Source organism: Temnothorax curvispinosus, unplaced genomic scaffold (genome assembly GCF_003070985.1).
Source record: "Temnothorax curvispinosus isolate PA1 unplaced genomic scaffold, ASM307098v1 QBEX01004750.1, whole genome shotgun sequence".
In the NCBI taxonomy this organism is placed as follows: Eukaryota; Metazoa; Arthropoda; class Insecta; order Hymenoptera; family Formicidae; genus Temnothorax; species Temnothorax curvispinosus.
In genome coordinates, this window is record NW_020214530.1 from 30,935 (window position 1) to 49,646 (window position 18,712).

At 45.8% G+C, this 18,712-nt stretch overlaps 1 protein-coding gene across 1 annotated transcript; it reads left to right on the forward strand.

Annotated features, from left to right (window-relative positions):
• Positions 1 to 2,416: 2,416 nt before the first annotated feature.
• Positions 2,417 to 18,706, forward strand: LOC112453904 (zinc finger protein 608-like). The gene is made up of 2 exons (XM_025014929.1): positions 2,417 to 2,591; positions 13,849 to 18,706. The coding sequence occupies exons 1-2, from the start codon at positions 2,417 to 2,419 to the stop codon at positions 16,989 to 16,991; spliced, it is 3,318 nt and encodes a 1,105-aa protein (XP_024870697.1). The 3' UTR covers positions 16,992 to 18,706.
• The last annotated feature ends 6 nt before the right edge of the window (positions 18,707 to 18,712 follow it).

Genomic DNA, 18,712 nt, shown 5'->3' on the forward strand with positions numbered 1-18,712 from the left:
CGCCGCCGAAACGATAACGCCGATAAATTCGTCTGGATTAATATACGGCACATATATGGAAGAGCTATATCTATATAGACCGATTCACGCGCGGCACCTAGGTCGATATAACTTTCGATGGCGTTAAAAAATCAAATAAAATGTCGAAAATAAAATAAGCAACTCTGTTGTTTTTATCGACGATTCAAGTAATCGTGTCCTACTCTCGATTTTACGCCTGCGAGGAATTTTGTTATTGAGAGATGCTCTCCCCAGGGGGATAACGGAGCTATCGAGCAGACATATGGCTTTGTGCATCGTTTGAAAATCCGTTCCGCGAAAGGAGATATTAATATCGAACGGTGGGATATATCGCGACATCGGTGACATTTAAATCCCGCAGGGTGAATAAATGAAAAATCCGCGGCAACGCGCCGCGTGGCGACGCCGATATTCCGACATGCGAAAAAGTTACGTCCGCATTACCCAAAATTGCGTCGCTAATTAGCGCGTTAATTATGCGCGGCATCACTAATTGCTCTCAAAGCTCCGGCCGCGCGGCGATTTTGTTTTCCGAAATGGAAATTTGTTTGCATCGAGCCGCGAAAATTACCGCGCGACCGGCGGAGCGCATTCATTCAACAGACATCTCGCTAATTGCTTTTAAACCCGCAACAAACCGGCTCACGCAGCTGAGTTTCCATATTATGCCATATTTATGTGCTTAAGTGCGGTGCTATACGTATGAAAATGTATCACGTATAATAATAAAATAACAATAGTGAATAAAATAGCGGTACTTATCGATATTAATAGTAATAACGGTAATAAAAATTATATAGCACAATGAGAAACATCATATCTGAATAAATCTGCTCTGTTGCATCGCGATAATGAGATATAGGTATTTACTTTACGTCGTATCGATATGCTTTTTAATACCGCGTAAAAATAGGAGGGAAACATTTTTAATGCGGATAAAAATATTTGCGATAAAACGATTTGCGAGGGAGGGAGCAGAGGGAAATTTTATTACGCCGCCGGGATCCTGTAAAATACAGTCTGTCCCGCGGGCGTAAATCAGAATCGATATAGCGTTCGCGTATACTGTATATCCGCGGGAGTGACGTGTTCGTCAATTTCCAGCGACACGGTAGAGGTGCGCGCGGCAACGTTACGCGAAAATCAAACCCTCGGCGCTCTTGCCAGGTCACGTTTCTATTTGCAAGCCGGCGTAAACGTGCCGATGGCGGAACCGCGTTTCCGTCCGTGCGCGTCCGTTTGGCGAAATATCGGGTCGGCCGATATTTCCATAAACAGCGAGAGCGAACGAACGGGCGACCCGCCGCGCCGCGCGCGACAGTGTACGACCGACGTTAATTGGGCCTCCTCCAATTGCTTTTATATATCCTCGGCTGCGTTTTCGACGCGTCTCGAGGCCACTCGGCCGCCGCACGCCCCGCCGCGCTGGTCCGGGATGCATTTTCCGCGCGCGCGCGAATCCAGCGACCGGGATTACATCGATTTCCGAAATGAACGCGAAGCGATACTCTCTCTCGTCGCCGCGCACAGCAGCGGGCGGCGGTATTTCGCGACAGCCCGACCCGATATTTTTGAAAAGCCCGAGATATACCCGTACGATGACTCGTTAACACCTCGTCGAAATCGTCGCGCAACGTCATGTCGGCGAAACGCTCGTGCACTGTGTATTACAACTATAGCCAGAATAACGGCGTAAATGTACATGGACTGAAAAATGCATATTTTCACGACGCGAGACACTATATATACGCGGATTTACCTCGCGTTGCACAACTGTGAAGAGTGGATGAATTGAAATTAAATGTATGAGATATACACATGACGGGGCGAGTCTCGCGGAAACCGTTCGGATGCTCTCTCGCACAGCGAACGTTTATTAAACATTAATTTCATATATTCGCTACGAGATCCGTTCCACGGATCTAGCGGATCGTTAGTTAGCATCCTCATCACTCAGCCGTGCTATCGCGCTTGATCCGTTCTCGTGTGGACTTAGGAGACCGCGTCGTAGTTAGAATGCGAGTCCCCGGGCGCTACGGGTACCGCTTCGTAGTTAGAATGACAAGTCCCTGGACATACGAGACTATCTCAATCTAATTACAAACAATATGCAATGTCTCTTGCGCTTGCATCAGCCGATGTATACAGCAGCAATCTTTGATATCGATCATATCCCAGAATAAACACATCAGGAAGGAACTAACTTTTTAATCACGAGAATCGCTGTTAAAATAGTTACTATTCGTATATTAATAAGTATATAAAAAATATGTATTTTATAAATTTAAGAGTACATAGTATAATCTTCATCGCAGATTATTTCACGCGGCTTTGTTTCGCGCGGGCGAAATTGATGGGATACGCGATATTCATCGATCCTCTGCATGTCGCACGCATGACACCTGACACATCGCCGGCTCACCGTTCGTCGAACTTTGTGTTGCAGGACATGTCCGACGTGTGCGTTGGGACCAGCGTGGGGACCATTACGGAGCCGGAGTGTTTGGGACCCTGCGAGCCCGGCACTTCCGTCACCCTCGAGGGCATCGTTTGGCACGAGACCGAAGGAGGTAAGAACCTCCGTTGCAGCTTAATTTGCCCATTTGCCTTCGCGGACTCTGCCACCTTAGACCTCCGACCTTCTTGTTATCTCTTTAGCTCTTGGTTATAGAGGGATTAGATAGCGAAATTATAATCCTAGAACGTGATAACGTGCAAGCATTGATTTTTAATATTCTCTTAATAGACAATTATAATTCTCTCGCCGATTTGGTCGATAAAACGAGATCTTTTTTTCTTCATCGGCAAAACGTATTTTTACACAAATTGGTTTTATATTAGTTTTCACGAGATATTGTTGGTCTTTCTTGAATGTATTTAATTGTCACATCGCGGCGAATGAATCCTCAATTAAAGATAAATGGAATAATATTAATTTTAAATGATAATTTTGCATGTAATTTCGAATAATATGTTTTTCATGCAAAAGTCAGTCGAACACAGAAAATTTAATTAATTCTGTTCGATATCTGAAAAGAGTATAACATAAATGATATTTCCATTTAGCTAAAATTATTTAACGATATTCTTTATTAAATTATTCGCCAGTCGATCTACCTTATTTTGCCCGGTAAAAATGAAATCTTTTTTTCTTATCGGAAAAACGTATTTTTACACACAAATTACGACTCGGTGCAGTTAATGTCATTTATCTAATTCTTCTTTTAATAACATGATTGGGGAAATACACGTGACTGTTTTTCTCAACTTCTTCGGATGCTAAATTAACGAACGAACCTATATCCATTTTTAATCGATTCGTTAAGAATACGAAGAATACGGATTTAACTATTAACGCCAATAAACGTAAAGTACGAAGAATTTGCATTTAGGCCATTAATGATTCATGCACATTCCCAGTTACTCGCTTGTCAAATTTGCTTCCATCAAATTTACCCTGTTATTGCCCCAGGCTCTTTGGATAAAGTCATACACGGTGCTTATTGATTTATCGAATTTCTGCAATTCGCTGAATAACAGTAATAACACTAATGGTACCGCATACAGAGTAGTCTGCGTTATTATTATGGAAATCACCGTCGTAAGAGATTATATGAGCGTATCTTCTATCGTTCAACGTAAAATTACCGCGTCCGTCTGCCCACTTGTTTTCCCGGGATATTAAGTAATATCGAGCATCGTTAGGGTTGCTATACAAAATGATGTTCACCGTTAGCGGCGCGTTTAAACGAGGAATAGCGCAGGAAACAAGAGTCCGGCTTGCATCGTGATTTTCCTCGCGATATAATAACGAACGATAATTGCGCGAGAAAGGATTACAGCCGCCACTTTTCCGTACTGGATAGAAAATATTTATTTCATCGTGCATTCGACCGCACGTTACATAAATTATTAGATTTATGTAACGTTTTATTTAATTTATGTAACTAAACATCATTTGCATCGTTATGCATTTCATATAAATTTCTTTGTTGTCATTTCCAATATTTTGTCATATACAGTATGACAAGTGACGTACAATATCTGACGAGTGTAATTGAATGTACAATATGACAAGTGATGTACAATATCTGACGAATGTAAATTGAATGTAACGTCTCGAACGTCAGACATCGCTCGGGATATTTCTAATTTTCGTCCGAAACGTGAGTGAATCGACGTCGACTTGTGTATATTCACATGACAAATTTCATAGAGAGGATAAATGGCTAAATGGGAAGTTCAATAACGGAGACGTGAATAAAGTACCTCTTGATGAATTTGAGACGAGTCGATATTGTGAAGATTTAAATAAAAGGCTAGCGGAAGTCTTCGCGGTTGATAGCAATAAGGAGTAAAAATAACACGGAACTTCTTGTCTGTGGATTAATTTCAAGCAATCTTTCATCGAAATTTGATTTACTTTTGTAAAGTACGATCGAAACTCTGATCTAGGTTTAATTCCATTATCCACAGTTAGCAAATAACAATTGACGAATGACAATCTGGTTGTTGTGATGCGGCGTCCCGCATAGTCGCGCGAATAAATAATAATCGTCGTTGCGGTTATCGATGGAATAAAAGTTGTATCGTCTCGTGTCGACTGAAAATAACTAGCACCGATGATCAATCAATCGTTTGCCCCGGGTAAACATTCGGAGAGCACCGATGTAATAGGAATAGCACTCGATCGATCTTGTTGCTGCTCGAACGATTCGGGGTTATAAATATCCGTCCGATATTCCGCCGGCCGGAAAAGTAGTCGGGTAAATAAAAGCGTGTTGTAATCCCGACATCATTATTTCGTTTGCCGAGATCGATCAGCGATCGTAATTGCAATATATACAGAATGCGACACTTCATATTTTATTCGTGCATTCCAATTTATATATTCTTTCAGAAATTTTCTATTTACTTTTTTTATTTAATTTCTTTTAAACCGAGTTTTTATTTTAAAAAGAAACGTGATCGCGCGATTGTCCCAACTAATTTACCGCAACGTTACACTGAAATATTGCATTGTCACGCCGGTGTATTTTCACGAGTAATGAGTGTGATTAGAACAAACGCGGATAAACTACGTAATTGGATCGTATGCAAGCTTATTAAAACCATTTCGACAGTCAAAGTAGCGGTAACTCGATAACGATCACGTTTGCGCGAAGTAATGCAGATTAATTTATCCGGGGTTTAAGCTTCCATGCTTGTTAGCATACGTTCCATAAGCTTAACATTCGCCGTTGTTTTACGGTTTGTACGCGTCGCTAAGCTGAAACGCTAATTCTCCAGCTGCTCCAATGCGAAACGCACTATAGCTGTGTTGCGCGCGAAATAATGTAATAACGCGGAGTGTTGATAAAGAAAATATTTAAATATTTAAGACTACATCTGTGTATGCGTGAAGCCCTAATGGACGTATATTCTACGTGGCACTTACTTTATTACTTATTGCCTTAATGAAGTATAGAACGCGCTTTAAATAAATTATGCAAGTGCTAGTTAGCGTCGATATATCAGAAAGCGTAGGAAATGTACGCGAAAATCAATAACGCGTTTAAAACTTATTCAGTAAAACTTTTACCTGAATTCCAGTAATGAATATTGAAATTTAATTTGATTGATGACTAATAAGATATTTAAAAATTTACCGTGCCATTTCAGTTTGTGAACGTTAACTAATTTGACTCGCTAATCAATTGTATACCATTGATTAAAAATACATAACGCTTTTAACGAGGAACTCCATTTATTCCTCATTCACGCTCTTTGCAATATGTACACTAAAGATTACGCTTGATAGCACATTTCGATCGACTTTTTTTCACCTTCTTCGGCGACTGCTAGTCTGAAAGTTTATTAATACTTTTTCTTTCTTATCATTCCTTGTATAATAATGAACCGCGATATAATAACGATACAATAAGGCGCCGCGACTCGACTCGCACGCGAGATAAAACTGATGTACCTATACGTATAGAATGAAATTAAAACAAAAGTGCCGGGAGACGCTCTCTCTGCGGCGGATAAATTAATTCTACCGCAGGTGAGCATAATTAATTCCAATTTCACTAATAGGTCATCTCCCTTGGGAAGGTCTCCCGAGCTCTATTCGTCGTATGCTTCAACGACGATTTCTTCGATCTAATACGATTAAAGCGATCTGCGGAAATTATATAAAGAAAGCCACATGCTACGCGAATAAATACACGCGAACACTTCGCCCACGCGTCATATTATACCAACGTTTACATTCGTGACAAAACGTGACGGCTGCGCATAATACATGTTCATGAATATAAATAAATTCTATGATATCGAGACATTTAAACGCACGCGTATATATACAGGATACCTCAAAATTATCCCTCATCATTATACTTTACGTAGCGAGTACTTTTGAACTCAATGCGCTTCGTCGCATGAAGCTTCTTTTCGTAACATCAAAAAAGTGCACGAAACAATGTACAAAATGTGACATACATACACACATAATTACTAAAGGTATAATTATGTCCATGGAAATCGATAAAGGTCTGTTCGCATGCGATACGCAAGGATCCTGCCAACCGTTTCGGACAGGTCTGCAATTAGTTTTACCCGAATCCTCGAATTCTCGAACCACACTTGAGCGTGCAACGCGGACACACGCAACCGCATACGCTTATGCATGCCGTGCGGTAAACTCCGCCTGCACACAAAAGCGCGTGTTTCGCACACACAGGCCAGTATTAAACACACATACACACACACACGTGCGCGCGCACGCATACATACGTACATTACGTACACACTTGGCCGATACAACACGGGTAAGGTAGCTTGTCAGACAGGTATTATATGTAATGCCGCGGTTGTGGTTGTCGTCGGGTTAAACTACATCGTGACTCTCCCCGGCTTGCCTCTTCCCTCTTCCACTCTTTGTCCTTACCCGTCTCTTTCTCTCCCGCTTTTTCCCTTTCTATCTTTTCTCCCCGTCCTTTTCTCGTATGTTCTTCGTGTTTTTCCCCTCTTCTTTTCTCCGCAGCACCAAAGGTCCACTTTATGATCGTTCTCTCTCTCGAAGGCGGTCGAATCGAGTAGCTGTTTTTCACCGCTGGATCCCCTTCGCGAAGTAAGGATAAATGAACGGCCATTATGTGAAAGGAGCCAAACGCTTCCACGTCAAAAATGAGAAATGGAGTTTCAAAGTTTTCTAAAGGGAAAAATGTGCTTCCTCCGCCGTGACGGTAATTCGTGGGATTCTAATGTAAAGTTTAATCTACTTAATAAACGACTACCTTTTGAAATGTAAGTGCCTTGAGCACGGAGTAGATAAAACTGGCGTTTGGTACTTTTCACATAAAAACTGCGTCAAAAGCGTGCATTTACGCGCATGCTTTTAACAGCTGTTTTTTTTTTCGTACCTTTAAATTTGCACAAGAGGAAACAAACAGATGTTGAACATGGATACACGTACAGATAACATATTACATATCCGGTAAAATTACTTTTAATTAGAAATTAATTTTAAGCGGTGAGATTATATCGAATGATACACGAGAGGAAACGTTTGTAGAGCATGCAACGCATTAAATAACATTAACATAAGTTATTTTTTTTCTGGAGCGATATTCCATTCGAATTGACGTATGGATTAGATCTCGGAAGCATCTGTGAGACTGCCGTTCTCTTTCCCTGCTTTGTTCGCCATCAAAAGAACAAACGACGCGGGCGAAGCTAGACACGAAAGGGAGTTCCTAAATGGCCGTCCATAATGGCAGATTAGGAAGTCCATAAATTCGTCGAATTCCCAATTGAATGGCCGACCAATCTGTCCGAGCCTGCCATCCATCCAAGTTTTATTACTTTCGTCGTTCGCTGCTGATATCCTGCTGCTACATCCTCTCTCCTTTCACCTCCCATCCTCCTCCCTCCGCTTTCCTCCTCTCGCATCCGTATAACTCTTCCATCGCCCTTCATCCCTTTTTCTCTCTCTCTCTCTCCTTCTCTCGTTTCGCTCGGCTCGCCCCGTCTTCTTCTACCTCTTTTCATCTCCTTGTTATTCCTCTTCTCTTTACTCTTCGGCCGGTTCCATCTTCGACTCTCGGCGAGACACGAGAAAAAGATACTAGAGGGAGAGAGAAAGAGAGAGAGAGAGAGGGAGAAAAAGAGAGAAGAGCTTCTACCAGCGTGTTATTATCGGCGAAAGAAATAAAACAGCGACGGAATCTCGAGCACGTCTGTTCTGGTTTCGCGGCTGCTGCCTCTTCGCGCCGCTTTACTTTATAGCAAATTTATCCGTTCTGCCTTCCACTTCCGTTCCTCCGAGACTTCTCGCCTCCGCTCCGTCGCGATCGTGATTACGTTTAGAAATGTAATAGTCGCGTAACGAGGAAATCTTAATAACGTACGAACGGTTCCCGGAAATTTTGGGAACCCTGAAACACATTTACAGACTTTACAGTTTTACTTTATAGAAGCGTGCATTTTTACAATTAAGCGAGAAAAACAAGATTTTATCGTCTATCTTCTCTCTTGAAGCTTAATTTGCCAGAAGCTCTTTACCGTCAGTCTTTAATCTTTAAAGAGGAATAAGTATTCACTGACATTTTCGAGAAAGAACCGAACTACAAATTGATCAAAGCGTCTGCGCATTCGGCGATCTTGCCAACAGTCATGCATTTCCACGATATATGTCAAGCGCAAATTGAATTTGTCGATTCGTGTCCTTCCATTTTAAGACCCATATCTCGTGATTGCCATTATCACGCTTAACGAGACACGTCGTCGATCCGTTCATAATAGGCACGTTAAGATCCCCCCTGAGAAATTTTCCCGGGAAGCGAGCGATTAAGAAGGCGGGCGATTTCTTTCTCGCGTGTACGCGAGCCACGCGCTCGGTAATTACGTAAGGCATTCGACACGCGTGGATAAGCAAACGAAGTCAAACGAGTTATATTTGCACGCCGCGCGCGCGCGGCGACGATGACGACGACTCGCGGCGTGCCGCGTCGCCCGCCCTCCGTCGATCGGCCCCGATTTACATCTCCCGCTTTATAAACGCGGCACATTAATAATTCCGCGAAGCTAACAGGTTAATCTCCGGCAATAAATGTCATACTCGCGAATGTGTAATTATGCGTGCGTGCGCGTGTAACTAATGACCGCCGATCGGCCGACAGAAGTACTAAACCGCCGATAACGTGTATCGCGCAATAACACGCATTTTCGTTGCGTGTTGGCGTCCGTAATGTGGTCACCTTCAATCACCAAGAAAGTAAACTTTTTTATCCAAATTTTATTTTAATTTAATATTTTTATTTTAATACTAATCTTTCGTTCCAAACTTATTGTTTATTCTTTCAAGCGTCTCGGTAAACAAATTAAAAAGAAAGAATAAAAATTAAAGTTGCTTTATTGATTAAGCTATTTAGTACGAAAACACAATTTTCATAATTTTGGAATTACTCTGCTTTCGTATTTTGATTCTGACGTTAATTGTAGTAGTTAAAACCAAAGAATTTATTTTGTCGAAGGATTTATATCCATGTTTAAGAATCTGATCCGTGTGATATCTCATGAGCACGTTCCGGATATCTTGTACTCTTGTACAGAAAAGCATTACACGAGATTGTGAGAAGGCTGCACGAACGAGCCACTAATACAATTACAGATACCACCGTGAGCGAGGTGTATATCGTAAAGGCGTCTATCTCCCATCGGACCTGGTTTTGTCGATGTCAGGGTAGTTTAGTTGGATCACAGAGACGTTGATGAAAGGATGCTTGTCGGAGACGCGACAGGGCGGGCACGGAGGAGGAGACGGGAAAGGAGAAGGATGAGAGAAGAGAGAGAAGCGAGAAGGGGAGAAAGAGAGAAGTCTCTCTCTCTCCCGTGGAAGGAAGCTAGAGTTATACAGCTTGTTATCGATCTTCGGAACATCTCTCGCTTTACCTCGGCGGAATCTGCTCTTGCTCCTTCTTAGGTCTCCTCCTCTTACAATCTGCCCTTTCTATCTCGCCTACTGGATGTCGCTTCTTGCCGATACTGCAGGCTCTTTAACGAATTCGGAATATCTGCTCGTTTGTAAAAATTGGATGATAGATATTATCATAAAAATAGATTTTTGAACTTTTGAACTTTTTAGTTCTCGCGTAAATAAGAATTTCTATTTACAAAATTAAAATATAATTTATGGAAGTCCTTTAACATATTAATTAAATTTGCATTCAATAAAAGATCGGTGCTATATTGCTACAAAATAAAATTAATATCTATGTGTTCCGTATATATTACTTCGTACATATTTATCGGATTATGTGACACAATAATATCGACATTTGTTGCAAATTTCACGAAGAATCTTATACAATAGGTTAAATGTCGGGAAGAAAAGACGCGACTTCTAGGACGCGTATCTTTTTCCACTTCTTCCATCTGCAGGAGATCTTGAATACATCTCGTTTCTGAAAGACCTTCGCAGTCGCGACTGCGAGCAGCTCTCTGAAGCCGAAAGAAAATCCACTTATTTCCAGACTGATCTCGGTCGATGTTGTCTCCGGGCGCCACAGGCGACCGCCATTCGGCGAGGACAAATAACGCTGCCCCGTGATTTCACGTTTCGCCTGGCAGCTGCATCGCTTCGTTCCGCTTCGTTCTGCTTTGCGGACTTTATCGAGCGCGCGATATCATCGGTATATCATCCGACCATGTTGCAACTATTAATCCCTCCTCCTCCTCCACATAACATATAGTCGGATATTTCCAATATTATTTTTAAAATACAATATTTAAAATAAAATTTATGGATGGTATTATATTTGAAAATGTCCAGTATTAAATTTAAATTTTGTTTTATTTTGTTTTACGAGTTGAAATGCTCATCTGGCACACTACGATAAAAAATTATCGTGTTTTTAATTCGGCGATCGCACGGCGAGCAAATGCTATAAATAATATGTCAAAAACTCGCTGGTACTTGTTTTATCTTTGCGTTTGTCGACGCGATTTTTCTCCACTAAAATCCGTCAAAATCGGATTAGACGTGAAATGCGCACGCTCTCTCGAAATTTAATGCTTCTCTCGGCACATCGATAAACGAGGCACGCTCGAGTCTCGGAAGAGACTTCCGCTGTGACGAGTTTTCGGTGCGAGGAGAAATCCCGCTCGTGTACCCGAAAGCAATCTCTCGTTTTAGAGCAACGACCGCGATTGTCGTCGCTCAGAGGGCGGCTAACACCAGACGTGATTTCACGTGACAGCTGTTATAACGACGCGGAGCCAAGAGAGCTCTTCCCCGGCTTCGAGATATCGCCGCAACGCGCGATATCGCTTGAGAAGAGATTAACTCGTCGTTTTACTGCGCGACAGCGCGGCTTTTCCTCCTCGTCCTCCGTATGCGGTTCCCCGGGTTTCCTTCGACCGCGACCGCAAATCTCCCGCTTCGGAAAAGAGCCCTTTTATCGTCCGCCGGCTTTCAGGAAGAGGAAACCCAGGTCGGTGACGGCGACGCCCGCGTCTCTTCGCGGCAAGCGAGCGACGGACAAATAATGCTTGGATGTGACTTCGGCGAGCAGCTGCCGCGACCGCAATCTCTTCGCGAAACGCGCGATTATTCGTTTACCGTATCGCGGAAGATTCTATTAACTCCATGAGAAGACAATTGCGAGGCCGAATGTGAAACTCGAAGATGAATTCATTCGATAGCTATTATCATGTAAGAGAGCCGGAGGAAACATCGTAAGAGATGACACGAAAGATACAGTTGATTCTTTCATTCTTCATGTAACAATTGCCCTTACTAATTCTTTTTCGACGGCACAGTTTCAATAGTAACAGTTTTACTACGAGTTTGTTCAAAGTAAAATGTGTATCGACGTGAAACTGAATCCCTCTTCAAATTATTAGAAGGTAATTTGGTCATTCCGCGCATTCGACCGGCGTTAAAGTTCAGAAAGGGTGAAAGAAGAAAAATAGAAGAAATCAGCGCTAGTTCGGAGGGACGGGGGAAACGAGGCTCGTGTTGCCACGAAACGGGTGGAATGAAAAGGCACATGACCGGGGTGAGACGCGCGGATTTATCATCATCCCCCGGTGCTCGCCCATATACGTTTATCTTTCGCGGCAAATGGGAATGACGTCGATGCGCGAGGGGACGACTCAATCAACCAAAATGCCCCCGAGGTTTCTGCCGCGCGGCCGAGAAGGAAGGGAGAAGAGAAACAGAGCGAAACGAGGGGGCACGCCGCGGGTTGGAGAAAGAAACAACGAGACATCTCGTCTCTCGTCCTCGAGACGGGAGAGAAAAAGAGCGAGACGTGTGTCTGACAGATGGAGGAGAAACACGGGTGTCATGTGGCTTTTAGGAACTTCGGTCGCCTTGGAACTTCCGCTGTTTTTATTGTTCTCTTTGTGCGCGCGCCTCTATTTTTTTCCCCCAGGTCGCCGCGCCGCTCGCTCCTTTATTTTCGGTTCTCGATTCACGATTCGAGTCCGCGAAGGGAACCTCGCAGATGCAAACGACGAGGCTCGTTTCGAGGCGATCTTCCACGGACGTTTTCATCCCGGACGGAGGTATCTATTTTTAAACGATACCCCATCGGGAGAGAATTGCCTCCCGAAGAAAGAGTTAATCCGAGCGATGAAAATAAAAGTCTTTTCTCGTCGTATGAACTCAGCCTCATCTCCGGCCGGAGTATTACGCATTTAAATTATCTTTTCTCGGTCAATTTTAACGGTCTCGTCGTTTCAAAAGAGCCAATTCTCTTAGATTTCTTTCTTTTTTTAAAGCTTTACAATTAATACTTTCACGACATGAAGAGCCGGACGTTCCAAGAACAACGTTAATGTGAAACTATCCCTTTCACTCGCTCGCAGATCACGTCGCTCGTTCCCCCGAAGCTTTGACATTTGAATCTGGTGCGGCGCCCCGTGGTGCCAATTCGATTTACGCCGATTCGACTCTCTCTATTACGCGAACGCGAAAGTAATTTAGCCGCGCACTTTGTGTGGAACGGGAGTTCCGCGGCCGGGAACACCTGATGCAGAATCATCGTCGAGATCACCTGCGAACGCGCCGCGCGTTTTCTTGCACGTGCACGGGCGAGATATTTTCAATTAGCGGCGCTGATCGCGCAAGAACGAAGAGGAAAGAAGGGAGACAGATGCGAGTTAGCTCGTCACAGGTTGCCACGAAACTTATTACGCGATGAAACTGCTCGAGGGGCCCCCGGGGGTTAAAACCGCCGTATTTTAGGACCGGTTTTTCCCTCGCCCGTAGCTTTACGCGTTGTTCCGTCAGCGAAGCGATATACAGCTGTATTTCTTCGTTGAACACGCGAGATTCTCGTCGCCTTCTTTCCTCTTCACCTATTTCTTTCGCTCAACACCGAATCACTTTGAGCGTTATTGCGCTAAGTTGCGGCATGCATAAGTTTTTTTTTATCAGAAATTGCTGATAAATGAGAGGAAGCACGACTGTTTAGATTTATTATTTCTACAGTAGTATATATAAAATAATGTCACACAACAAATACAAATTAAGAAAGTCTTAACATCAATTTATGTTATTTGGAATCTATTTCATGGAGATTCGAAAAAAAAATACATAATTCTTTAAAATTTAACAAATTATACGAAAAATTGCCGTAAAGAACCATAGCGAGTCCAATAGCTAAGTGAAAACATTAGATATTTTACTTATTTATATAGCAGAGATCCCACAGCAGATTTGGAAATTATAAACGAGCTTGTTGATTTGTTTCTAAGTTATCAGTATAAAAGGCAATTACGGGGCTCGAAAAATCGCTTCTACCGATCATAAAAATGACGACGTTCTTTCTATTGCAGGTGTACTAGTGGTGAACGTTACGTGGCGGGGTAAAACGTACGTCGGGACCCTGTTGGACTGCACGCGTCACGATTGGGCGCCGCCACGTTTCTGCGACTCGCCGACCAGCGACCTGGATGCCCGCACGCCTAAGGGTCGCGGTAAACGCGGCCGTGCCGCGGCCAACTCCACGCCCGGCAACGACCTGAGCAACTTCACGGAGACGAGGAGTTCCGTGCACAGCAAGCTGCGCAACGGCGGCAAGGGTCGTCGGGGCGCGCAGGGTTCACCAGCGGCCAGCCCGAGTCCGGCGGCATTTGTACCGCCGCGGCCGGATCCGGCGGCGAAGCGGAAGTCTCGCGGGCCCGAGGAGGAGCAGGACAAGAACAAGCGACGGGCACCGCCGCCGACGCCGCCCAGCGGCTCGCCACCCGCTAGTCCAGTGTTGCTCGAGTGTCCCGAGCCGAACTGCAGTAAAAAGTACAAACACATCAACGGGCTCAAGTATCACCAGAGTCACGCACACGGTTCCGCCGACGACGACGATACGAAGGAGGGCATTACAAGTATGTCGGAGAACGACGAGAGCAATATCGAGGCACCGAGCCCTGCTACACCAGTAAAGTCGCCTGCGGACAAGCCCGAGGGAACGCCGGTGAGAGCGGTGAGTCCGCCGGCGGCGGGACTGCCACCGGAAACGCCGCCGCCGCCCCCGCGGGTCCCATCGCCCAGCATAGAACCACCCACGCCTGTGCTCGCGGACAAAAGTATTGTCAAGCCAGGCGTACTCAGGTTCGGCCAGGACGATCTGCCAGCACCCACTTCTACGGCGCCATCGAGGCAACAGCAGCAATCTGTGCAACAGCAACAACAGCAGCAGCAGCAACAGCAGCAGCAACAACAACAAAATCAATCGTCGTTAGGCTCATCGAACCCGCCCCAGAGTCCCAGTCCGCATCCCAGTCAGTCCCCCAGGCCCGTGCCTTCGCCGCATCCAAGCACGAACATCCCCCAACCCCTCAATATACCGCAGCCACCACAGCCGTCTCAGATGCAACAGTCGCATCAATCGCAGAATTCTCTTCTGCAACAAGCGCAGCAGTCGTTGCAACAAGTCGGCCAACCGCCGCAACAACAGCTACAGCCTGGCGTTGGCAGCCAGCAACAGCAGCAGCAACTGCAGTCATCGGTTCAACAACAACTGCCGCCGGCGCATCAGTTGCAAACGGTGCAGCATCCCCTGTCGGCTCAACTGGGCCAGCCCGCGCAGGCTCACGTGGTGCAGCCGTCTGGATTGCAGCAACAGCAACAGGCCAGTCTACAAAGCATAGCCAGTCAGCACGCAGGTTTACAGAATCTTGCGAGCCAGGTGTCGCAACAAGCAGCGGGTTTACAGGCGGCACCGCCACCGTCAAGTCATCCGGGTCAGGGTGTACAATCGCACTTGCAACAGTACCCGACTGCGGTATCGTTACATGCCGCCGCGGCAAAGATGCCACAGTTCAAAGTAAAACCTACGGCTGCGCTAATGCCGGAACAGGACAAGAGCAAGACAAGCGCGGACGCGCGCGTTTCCAAGCCGCAGGGCTACAAGAAGAAGTCGCGAAAATCGCCTGGCGGCAGCCCGCACCCATCGCCCCTCGAGGCGCCGATCGTCGATTCGGCGCGTGATGACGTACAAAGCCCGGCCTACTCGGACATATCGGACGACGCGGCGCCGGTGCTCGAGGCCGAACCGGTGGACAAGTCCAAGCAGAGTCAGGAAAAGGACAACAAGGCCACGGCGCCAGCGCATCTGCCCGCGCACTTTAGTATGTACCCGTACTATGGTCAGTCACCTTATCTGGTGTCCAACGTTTCGGACAGCAAGCCGGTGGTAGACCAGAAGCCGAGCGATCTTACGCCCAAGCAGGAGATGAAACCGCTTAACATACCGCAGATGCCTTCGATGGCGAGCTTACAGAGCGTCGTGTCGGAAAAAGAGAAGAAGGAGCTAAGTCAACCGTTACCGCAGCCGCAGCAGCAGCCGCATTACTATGGCGGTTACGGTGGTTATATGCCGTCAGGCTATGCCTACCAGCCACCGCAGCCAGTCTCGCAACAGCAACAGCAACAACAGAGTCAGCAGTCGCAGGACCAGGAGCCGCATGAGCAAAAGGCCAAGATTAAGCAAGAGCCACAGCCACAGCCGAGTCTGAAAGACAAGCAGCACGAGAACCATCAGATACTGAAGGAGAGCATCGAGATGAAGAGTCAGATGAGTCCGTACCACGTTTACCACAGCTCGCAGAGTCAACGAGCGGCACCGCCGCCACCTCCTCCGGGACCTGTTCAAGACGACAGAAGGTATTACCTGTATCCGAGTGAACAAAGGAGAAAAGAGGAAGCAAATAAACAGAGCCAACAAGCAAAGGCACCACCGCCCAGTCCGAAACATCAGCCGAAGCAGGAAAAACCACAGGATCTCGGAAAGAGCGAAGACTCAAAGAGCAAGCAGGAGGGCGTAAAGCCGACGATGGAGACTCAGGGACCGCCGCCGCCTACCTCGCAGTACGCTTACATTCATCCCAGTTACATGCAGCCACAACACTACGGTGCGCTGCCATTCGATCCGGGTCACCCGGTCTACCGCGGCCTCAGCCCCATGCTGGTACCCGGTCCGTATTCGAGTAACCCCTATCTCCACCAGCTACCTAGGTATCACGCGCCGGAGGACCTCAGTCGGCCACCCGGCGGCAAAGCGCTGGACTTGCTCCAACATCACGCCAATCAGTATTACTCGGCGCACAAGATACACGAGCTCCAGGAGCGCGCGCTCAAGTCACCGACGCCCAAGACATCCGCGGCGTCCGCCAGCCCGTCTTCGGCGGGCCCGACCCCTGCCCGGCCCCCTAGCGGCCCGCCTACGTCGGTTGCGGGCCCGGGCCCACCGCCGGGCCAGGGTCAGCAGCCGTCCGGCAAGCAGCAGGGTCAACCGGGTAGCCAGCAGCAGCAGCAAGGCGCGGTGGATGCCAGCGGCGGCAACCTCGGCAAGGACAACAGATCGCCGCCTCCACAGCGACACGTGCACACGCATCATCACACTCACGTGGGCCTAGGGTATCCCCTGTTGACGGGGCAGTATCCCGCTCCCTACGGAGGTAAGCCTCTCGTCAGACCCTGACAGTAAGGCGACCCGCGGGACCCAGTGAAGCGAGAGAACCAGAGAGAACGAGAGAGAAGCATGAGCGTAATGTCGTGAGAACGAACGCATACGTGCATTAGGACCGTTTTCGTTGCGTGTCGTGGGCGTGCCGCGTTCTCTGGTGAACTCTAAGGACGGATGACGACGATGCGAGTCGAAAGCGTGATGAGAGGTGTCGAGCGTTCGAGCGTTTGCGATAGACCGCGGTTTGCGAACGACGAAGCTGAACTTTCAGGATCATGCGCTTAGACTCGAAGGTGCGGTGCGTTTGCGATAATGCGGTAGATCGCTGAGACATGAACTCGGTAATTCGTAGGCTTTTTATTAAATCTTGAATTCTTCGAAATGACACCGTGAACGAAATTAACAGCCGGCCTCTAAAAACATTTTAAGTGTACGACGCGATACGAATTGTAAGTGCGTTTTAAATATATGCGTTTGCACGCTGACATGTTTTCGGCGCGAGGTCGAATTGGACAGTACAAAAACGACTTCGACGACGAGTAAGAAACGGCGAACAGCCAATTTTAGTTTCGAGATGAATCCGGACGAATGTCCGACAAAAACGGGTAAAACTCGGCCAGGTATTATTTAGAGCCTGAGTGTCTAAACCGTACACCATATTGGTGCATAAAAAATTGAGAAGAAAGAAAAAGGAAAGAAAATTACTTGTGGATCTTGATGTGCAACAAGGAACTCGCGTGGCAGGAGCCCTCTCCGTTCGAGAGTCGATCCACGCGCAGAGTCTCCGCCGAGGTACTATTTTATTACCAGACCAATAAGAGACGCGCTTCTTCTTTTGTACAAAGGCAAAAATATTAAAATGTGTGAATATCGATTGAACCTCTTCTATATGGGTCCCGCGTTGAAGACCCGAACGACAATTGTAATTAATTTATCTTCGATTGTACATTCTGCGGGCGCGGTTCGCTCGCGCTATAGCGTTGCATTTTTTTTATCATATATATATATATCGGTCGCGGAATTCGTGCACGTTCTCTCTTCAGTACGGATTTAAAATACCAATTTACCGTGAAAATTCATTCTTCAGCTTTAGTATTAAACACTTTAAATTGAGAACTTATGATGTAAAGCTTGATTTAAACGTAAGAGAAGATTTTCTGTTTGAATGGCACATTTGCCATTTCATTCATTAAAATTTTTCAGTCTTTTAAATTGACTTGCAATCCAGAAAAATACTTTCGAGATATTCTGTTCAGCGTCGCCAGTGTCCGTAGTTGAGAGAAAGCGTACGACATCCGAAACATTCTGTATATCTATACATATACGTATGTAACGAGTCTCGTAGCGACGAATTGAATATTTTGGAAATATTGAAGTATAACTGCGGCCGTGTGTAGATTAGCCATGTAAGCTGTGTACCGCAAGTAGGGCGCAAGTAAGGATTAGACGTATAGTTCAGACTGTGATAATTATTTATCGTGCTTCTTTCCGGAACGGAAGAAAAGTTAACAGGATTTTATGGGCGAGATCACCCGGCTGCGGGTGATAGGCACTCGCATATAATAGTAACGATGACGCTAACGACCTCATCGAGCTTGATATGGATATCGATGCCAGCGCTAATGTTGATATTGATGGTATGCGCGAGGAATACAGTCTCTATTGGAACGTATAAATTAAAAGGTCTAGATGCCAAAAAGAATGTTATAGCTTAAAGAAAGTGTTATTTTTAACGA

Bases quoted from the DNA above. Each gene is read 5' to 3' on its own strand.
- LOC112453904 (XM_025014929.1), top strand. From the start codon at position 2,417: ATGACACCTGACACATCGCCGGCTCACCGTTCGTCGAACTTTGTGTTG. The intron at 2,592-13,848 runs GTAAGAACCTCC...TTTCTATTGCAG, and splicing joins TTGGCACGAGACCGAAGGAG to GTGTACTAGTGGTGAACGTT.